Here is an 8,990-nt window from a genome sequence, read left to right as displayed (position 1 = left end):
AGTCTCAATCACATTGTCAGCTTCATCACCACCTAATATATGGTAACTGTTGCTGAAAATGAAGAGTTTTTGTCTTTTTTGTTCCCTGAATATCAAATTACAAAAAAATTAGAGAAGTCCTTCTCCCAGGTATCCCAAACTCTAGCTCGAGTGGATTATCCCCTACCCCCTTTTTAAAAAATATTATGTATTTTTATTTTTATAGCTTTGTAATTTGGCTCACATTACTTCCTCCATTTCTAATACGCTGTCGTTTCTTTTTTACCTGTCAACTCCTCATCCTTCAAAACTAAAATGTGGTAGGCATAATATGTGGTGACTCTTTCTACACACTCCTTGTAGAACTACCCAAGTTCCTAAGAAAGGTATACTGGTTGTAGTCAGCTGTGTTTATGTTTTCACACCCAGGTAGCCAATCTAGCCAATCTGACTAGAGGCAAACCCCTAATCAAAGCTGAGACAATCAGAACCTTTACCCAGAAATTTCAAATTGAGTTTCTGAGAGGCTGAGCAGTTTGCTGAGCAGAGCTGAGTCTGAGTCATTTATATTGGGGGCAGAATTTATGCCAGCATCACAAGCCATAGACATTTGCAAATTGCAGTAGGACAGAGTCATTAGCAAGCTAATGAAATAGTCTGCAGAATGGTTTCCATACTGATTTTCATGAGTGGTAGCATTACAATCCATGTATCCTTTTTTTCCCCTCTAGTTTAAATGGTTTCTCTTCCCTGAAAAGAAAATGGTTTCTATTCCACAGCTTCCCTGAATCTTGAGAGCATCTATAGGCTGATTTCATTACTTTTTTAATCTGTTGTCAAATATCTATATAACAATATCTTATTATAAAATGTTTTATTGTCCAATAGTAAAGATCTAAAGCAATTTCTTGCTATGAGCTAGACATTATGCTAAGTAGCATGATAGTGCATGTATTATTCTCACACCTACACTCTAAGGTTGGTATTCTCTTTGTATGATTAATAAGGTTATATCCTTTGTCCAACATCATATAGTTAGAAACTGAGGGAGCCAAAATTCCACCCCAAGTCTGTGTGATTCCAAAGACTGTGTCTCTAACCATTACACAAACCAACCCCAGAACTCAGTTTGTCATTTTGCTAAATGGTGAGCTTCCTGATGCTTAACTAGCTAACATAATTTTAACTGTGTGAATGATTTTAAATGCCATCATAGTGCATACTGAGCATGAATGGCTTAATCAATGTTTAATGAATTAATATTCCCTACCATTACTCAGAGTATAGTCTCAGATTATTGATATGATTGGCTATTTCTAAGCAGTTGGCATTAGGACAAACAAATAAAGGCCCACGTGGCAACTTCTGACCAAGATGCATCTCCCTTCACAACTAAAAAGGAACACAACTACCTCAGAACTAGAGACAACCAGAAGTTTCATAAAATCAAGCTGCATGGAAGTCCAACAAACGAAGATATAAAAAAAAAAAAAAAAAAAAATACTTATCCAGACAGGCAGGAGGGGCGGAGCTGGGGTGGAGAGGACATGGTGTGGTGGCAGCAGCAGTGGTGGCAGCAGCAACCTGGTGGAAAGGCAGTCACACATTTTAAAAAGTAGGGAGAGGCACCTGGGGAGCACTCCGAGCACCAGACTAGACCACGAAGCTCATGGTCCCAGCACCAGGGGAAATAAAGCCTCATTGCTTCTGACTGTGAAAACCAGTGAGAGTAGGGGTGGAGGAAGAAAATGCCAGTCTCTCAGCAGAGTCTGCTTATTTAAAGAACCCCACAGTCCTAGAACATCTGCAAACCCCCACCCACTCTGGGAATGACAGCCAGGGCAACAGCTAGAGAGGAACCAGGCCCATACAAGGAGCAGGAAAAGTGCCTGAAAAAGGGACAAGTGCTGAGCAAGCTGCATTGTTCCCTCTCAGACCCATCCCCCACATACAGTGCTGCAACATGGTGAAACAGGTTGCTCCACACTGACAAATATCTAAGGCTCTTCCCCTTACAAAATAACAGTTGCAACAGCTCTACATAAGACACAGAGGCAAGCAAACACAGAAGCCTGTAAAGGTGAGGAGACACAGAAGTATAGCCTAAAAGAGGGAATGGATCAAGGTTCCAGTGATAGAACTAAGCAACAAGGAGATAGCCAACCTAACAGACAAGGAAATAGCCAACCTAACAGACATAGAGTTCAAAACACTGAGACCTACCTACAAAGGGGTGCCTATAAGACTATCAGCTTATTTATCAAAAGAAACCTTGAGGCAAGAAGGGACTGGCAAGAAGTATTCAAAGTAATGAAAAGCAAGGACCTACAACCAAGATTACTCTATCCAGCAAAGCTATCATTTAGAATGGAAGGGCAGATAAAGTGCTTCCTAGACAAGTAAAGCTAAAGGAGTTAATAATCACCAAGCCATTATTATATGAAATGTTAAAGGGACTTACTTAAGAAAAAAAAGATCAAAACTATGAGCGCTAAAATGACAACAAACTCACAACTATCAACAACTAAATCTAAAAAATAAAAACAAAATCCAATTAAGCAAACCAGAATAGGAACAGAATCATAGGTATGGGGATCATTTGGAGAGTTATCAGCTGGGAGTGGGGAGGGGGAAAAATGGGGAAATAGTTCAGGGATTAAGAAGCATAATTGGTTGGTACAAAATAGACAGGGGGAAGTTAAGAATAATATGGGAAAGGGTGAAGCCAAAGAACTTATATGCATGACCCATGGACATGAAGTAAGGGGGGTGAGATTTCTGGAGGGAAGGGGGGGTACTGGGAAGAGGGGAGCAAAGGGAAAATAAATTGGGACAACTGTAACAACATAATCAATAAAATACACTTAAAAATAAATAGAAATAAAGGCCCACGTGTATATACACATTTGTACAAACATAAGATTCGTAAATTATGTAATTATTTATTTTCTGATTTTTGGTGTGGAGATAAGTAATATGTCATATTTTGGTACTCTACTTAGAGTAATATTTTAGAAGGTATGAAAATTGTAATCCAAAATTCATTGGACACATATTATAGACCTAATGGCAGCATTGCCTATTTTTCTTTAAGACTATAAAAGCAAGTTGGTAGCATGATAAAGTTAGATAATTTATACAGTTTAAAAAAGAAGGAAAATTGAATTATTTCACCTGAAATTTCTATAAGTGGCAATGCATGCTAATTTATGCAATTAGAAATACTAAATCTGATAAAAATCTGTAACAGTATAATTATTACTAATTCCATGATTTAATTGGTATAATTTGATTTAGCATGGGAAAAATTCATTAAGTGTTTTGATATGAATAACTATACGTACATGGTATATCAGCTTTTTTAAAAAAAGCAATATATCTCCATCCTGATTTTTATCAATAGGTTTCAGGTTAAACAACATTTGAAATATGTAAGGCTTCCAGTAAAACAAGAAAAAGGGATGGAGGAATGACTTGTTTGTGATTTTATTTAAAAATTATTTAAAAATCAAAGGATTAGAGAAAGTCTACATTTAACTGAAGGCCAGAGAATACTATATACTGTGAAACTACTAGGATAATCCTGTATTTCCATCTTGCTTTTTGGATACAGTTTAGCAAGAGTTTAATCATCACTAGAATAGTGATAAGCAGACATCTTGACATTTTGCCCATGCCACTCCTTATGAGTAGCTACGGAAAGCATGCTTTTTGATTTTACTGCAGAAGTCAGTTATTATCTTATCCTATAAGTATACTGGCTCAAGAACAACAACATAAAAATTCTGTAGTCATGGCCCAATATTTGTTATAGCAAAAACACTGGAAACAATTTAAATGTTTCTCAATAATCACTTTAAGTAAATTATGGTATAGCCATTCCAACATACTGTATGCTTAAGGCAACCAGTTAAAGGCAACCATTTAAAAAGAGTGAGGCACCTTGCTATACATTACATAGAATGTGACCTGCAAGACACATGAAGTTTTTTTTTTTTTTTTTTTTTTTTTTTTTAAGGGAAGATGCAGGGCAGCATGTACAATGCCTATAATTTGGTCAAATAGCTTGTGACTGCATTCCCAATTGCATGTTTTCCATTCAAATGGGTTTAAAAGTAAAATCATATACATATTTTAGGCAGTCACTATCTAAAATGTTGGAGATTCCTTAAATGATCCTCTTTTGAATTTGTATTGTATCTGACTTCCGTCTTGCAGCCTCCATAATGAGCTAAACTAATCAAGAATCTACAGTTTTCTTGATAGTTTCTGTTCACCTTTATAAATGTGCAGAATTTAATTTCTTTTTATCTTCCTAACATCTCAGTTGAATAGGAAGAAGAGGTGTCCCTCCTTGATCTGTTTCTCATTCTCCTGCCCCCATTCATGGGATGGGAAGCAAAAAGGGCTAGAACTGTGATTGATGTACTGAGATGTGTTGAGACAGAGAATCTCTGGCCAACGTCAGTTCCTGTAGGAAGGAAGGGATTCCATAACCAAGCCCTTTAAATGTTCCCTCCTTTCTCCTCTTAAACAGAGGCCCTTCTTTCTTCTTTTTGAAGGGTTTCCTGTTTCCTCTCCTCTATTGTGTTTTATTGGAGATGGCAGGCCTTAGAGTTGGCCTTCCTGGCACTTCAGTAAAACAAGCACATGTAGAAAAAAGAAAGTTTCTCTAGGGTGAGGAAGCTGAAACCTCCAGACAAAAGGAATGTAACAGCAGACATCCTGCTGGTCCTCTTCTCAGTGAAGAACCACCCAACCCTTGTGGCCCTTTGGCTGCGCCCCCTGAAATTGAACCACTAAAACAACAAACATTCTAGGGCATCTGCCTTATTTAAGGAAACTTGTTGATCAGTCACTGTCCTTTGGAGTGCCTTAAACACAGCCTTTTGTGGTTTTGATGTAGACTTGAGTACATTAGAGAATCAATATAAATTGAGACAATTGCTTTCCCCTTCCCAGTATTAGATTTGCCAGTATCAATGTTGGCAGGTAAAAATGCAAAGCCAGTTTGATTTCATTTCTGTGGGCTTTCCTTTAAACAATATACCCATAGCCCTATTCTAATAAACAAAATTCCAGTTAAGCAAAAATGGAAATATTCAACTCACCTAGCAAGAGATGAAAAGAAGATCATGAAAGAGGATTTGTGGTTTTTATTTAATAATTATTTTAAAGTCAAAGTAATTAGAACTAGTCTTCCTGGCATGAAATAATATTTAATATAATTCAAATTAACTTGGTACAAAGCTGCATGTACTTGTTAAATGCACTTTTTTTCCTACATGTACACACCCTCGTCCTGCTAACCAAGTTCTTTGCTCTGGTATGGCTTTTGTTGGAAATTTCCTTTCTTGTCCAATAGTTATTAACTATTTGGGTAGATATTATTAATTTATTAGGAACTATTTTTGAAAGTAGTAATGTAAGATTCAATCTTATACACCATCATCATTTGAGCTTGTTAATAAAGAATATTTTTTCTTTAAAGTTACTCATAATTGATCAATATTGCCTTACATTTAGAGATCTTTCTCTAATCATCTTTCAACATGTCACATTTCTATTCCTATACACCACATACACACACCCTTAAGGTCACAATGTCAAAATGTGTCTATACTTACAATATTTCATGGTATTAAGTGTAACGTTTTATTTCAAGGACTACCACAGAGTGTGTGTATATATATATATATATATATATATATATATATATATATATGGCACTGAGATAGTACATTTCAGAAAATAAGCTAGTATTTTTATGATAAATTTTAAATACCTATCATTTGTCATTCCAAAAGCTCCTTGCAGTCTAGATTCTAGAATTAAAAGGGGAAAGGGTTACGCATTTGGAAGTATAAGCTAAAATTATTTATTACAGTCTAATATAGAATATTTGCCAAGATAACAATCAGTGTGTACAAAAATTTACATAACAGGAGGAACACTAGACAATGTAGCACGTTTAGAAAAAATAAAAAAAGTTTTGTTGCATTTACAGGTAAGTGCCACACTGAGAATTTACAACACAGTAATTTACTGCAATCCATGACAGGAGAGTTCCATAAAGAAACAAAGCTCTTACACTCCGATTTTCAGAAGGTATTATTGGAATGCTTAATTGTAACCACAGACTTTGTACATCCTTAAGGACTGAGCTGGCAAAAGTCACAAAAGGTTCTCATCGCATATATCATATAAAGGAGTCCACTGTGTTTGGACAGCTGGCTTAGTGTCTCTGACAGGTGTGAAGCCTAGAAGAATTACTGGCTTGATGGTGATCTTTCTGTATCCGGCAAGACAGACCTTCTCCGCAGTAACAACGCTGGAATATCTCCAGCCCATGAGAGCCTTTTCTCCTGTGCTTGGTGCACACTTGACCTTCTTTGAGGACAGGTTTACAGATTTTAGACCAGAAGTGTCTAGCACAACACAACCCTGTAGCACAATCTGATGATCGGAGACAGACAGAACCTTCTTGTCCTAGGAGAAAAAGAGACGATAAGAATAGAACATTGTCACTGAGAAAACTGCATTATTTCATGAAGATAATCCAAAAGACACTTCTTATGTGCTAACAAAGAAGAATGAGTCTTAAGGTCCCTAAACCTACCTTTGGTATGATAAATTTTTGAAGACAGCGTAGTTCTTCTGGAGTACCCATCCAGGGTGCTGTGATCATTACCAAAGCTTTCAATAAGGGTTTCCTCAATTTCCCCTCGATGGAAATGATTGTGATCAGAAGGCATACATATTCCTGAGGAAGCAGGAGATGGTGGTTAACTCCCGAGCTGTAAAGTGTTACTACTTACAGCTGGGACAGTGGCAGTCTGTTATGCCTGCACCAACTTGGGAGAGCTCATTGCAGTGACATGACTTTAAATACAAGCCAAACTTCCTCATTAATGTTAGTGCAAAACTCCCCAGAAGGACGGAAGTATCAACATGTGCACTATGCAGTCATAGGCAACATCCCCAATATAGCTATTTAAAATACTTTCCTACCAAATGGAGCAGTGACAGTGATACTTCTGTCCATTTTAATATCACCCATGGAGTTTAAAAAAAAAAAATCAAGTCACTTAAAAAAGTTTTTAAAAATAACTTCTCTGCCGCGTACTGGCAGACTAAGTTAAGCAAATGCAATATCATCTCCCTAGAAGACTGCAGTCTCACCCACCAGTTACTTTACTGTGTAATTTCTACATTACGAAGATCTAGTTAGTTCATCCCGGAGTATTACTGGGTCCGAAGGAGGATTGCCATCCTTAAGTTTATTTCTGGAGTCTTCTTTGGCTGCCTGAGTCTACCTCTTTGAGACATTACATTTTAGTGGATCTGTGATTGTGGGGAGGAGTACTTGTTTTAAGGTAGCAGGAGGTGGAGGTAGGGGAAAGGACGGAGAAGCCAGGATGGAGAATAGCAAGAGCTCCCTTAAGAATGGCCAGCACAGATAAATCGCTGTCTTCTGGCTGACCAGAGTTTCAACAGGGATCATGAGGGAGAGGCCAGACTGGCAGAGCCGTGAGAGGCACTGTAAGAAAAATGGACAGGGCAGGTAAATGTCAACGGTGCTTACCTTGGGCTCTTTGTATCGTCCCACCTCCCTCCCCATCTTCTTTGTCAAATGACATCAAGGCTGGCCCAGACCTATTTTTACAGAGGAGTTCACTCGGAGATAAGCCATCGTGTTAAATCACTAAGAGGCACAGAGGAAAATAAAGGGCTCCAAGCCCTCTGTAATTTCCTCTCCTCTGAGATAACCACTAGTAACAAAACTGTTTAGGGGAACTTTGCAGACCGAATACCCATTTGCAGGTGGCGCTGCAGCATTCTCAGAGCAGAGAACATTTCCTCCCAGCCGCAGGCGAGCAGAAGCTGAACAGTTCGAATCCAAGGGGAGCTAAGAAACTCACCGTTTTTGCAGTAATTGCCTGGGCAGCACATAGCGTGACGCACGCAGCGTTTTCGGCGCTTCCTGCAGGCGAGGCAGATTTGCGCACCGGTGCCCCCTCCGCGGGTGGGACTCGCGCAGTACTCATCAGTGCTGCACTCCTCATCCTCCGCGCATGGGTACGGCTGCAGGAAGGGGGCCGGGAGAGGATGAGGCCCCTAGGCATCCAGGTATCCACACTCTTGGACCTGGATTCTCATCACAGTCCTTTTCTGCCCACCTGTCTAAAAGTTATTGCCGCCCATTGCTCCCAAATGCAGTTTCCAAATGCTCCCTGAAATGCACACACTCAGCTCGTTCTACATCCTTCTGCCAGATGACACCTCTTCAGGGTCACAGCGTTCCCAGATTCCCAAGACCCTTCTCACCTGGTAGTTGTCAATGGTCTGGTACTTGTTCCCTCCATCATACAGAATTCCTGGAGCCACGCTCACTGGTGAGCCTGGGTGCCCAGCAGCGCCGCCCAGCGGTGGGGGCAGGTTCTTGATGGCATTGGAATTGAGAACGGAGTTCAAGGTGGCGCTCACTCCGAGCAGAGGGTGGCTGCAAAGAGCCGCAGCTACCAGGGCGACCAAGACCCGGGCAGCCCCTACTGCGCCCAGGGCCTTCATCTCAGAACTCAAGAGAGAGAAAGAGAGAAAGAGAAATAAGGAATGTTACTTTGTAAGCGTGGTCCCCAGGAAGCCGTGCTGGTGCGGCTGCAGGTCAGGGTCCCCGGAGTCTCCAGCTGTCCCACAGTCCAGACTGCGGGGCACACGGAGCTCTGCGCCACCGCCACCAGGGCTGCCTTTATACCGCGGGCTCTGAGCATTCCGGCCCCTCCGGGGGAGACAACAAAGCTGGGATGGGATTTCAAAGCTTTGGGAGGGGCTGGGAGGGGGTGTGTTTGTGTACTTGAAGGGGGGCCTTTGACACTCTTCACCCCACCCCTCCCTTGCGTAGTCTTTCCCCTGGACCAGCTCACCTTCGGGGTGATTGTAATCAGTGAGCATTAGAGCAGACGACTTTAATAAATGCTGGAAGGAGGAGGAGCTTCGGGAACTCGGGTGCC

The 8,990-nt window shown here is 40.4% G+C and overlaps 1 protein-coding gene across 1 annotated transcript; it reads right to left on the bottom strand.

The window, feature by feature from the left end:
- Window positions 1-5,890: 5,890 nt before the first annotated feature.
- On the bottom strand, window positions 5,891-8,684 carry DKK1 (dickkopf Wnt signaling pathway inhibitor 1). Its single transcript, XM_090279271.1, has 4 exons — window positions 8,308-8,684; window positions 7,902-8,064; window positions 6,599-6,742; window positions 5,891-6,468 (listed from the first exon to the last, which is right to left on the bottom strand). The coding sequence occupies exons 1-4, from the start codon at window positions 8,548-8,550 to the stop codon at window positions 6,215-6,217; spliced, it is 804 nt and encodes a 267-aa protein (XP_090135397.1). The 5' UTR covers window positions 8,551-8,684; the 3' UTR covers window positions 5,891-6,214.
- Window positions 8,685-8,990: the final 306 nt, after the last annotated feature.

Source organism: Furipterus horrens, unplaced genomic scaffold (assembly GCF_987537825.1).
Source record: "Furipterus horrens unplaced genomic scaffold, mFurHor1.1.pri manual_scaffold_5, whole genome shotgun sequence".
NCBI classification, from domain to species: Eukaryota; Metazoa; Chordata; class Mammalia; order Chiroptera; family Furipteridae; genus Furipterus; species Furipterus horrens.
Note: the sequence above shows the minus strand (reverse complement) of the source record. Positions and strands in the feature narration are given on the sequence as shown.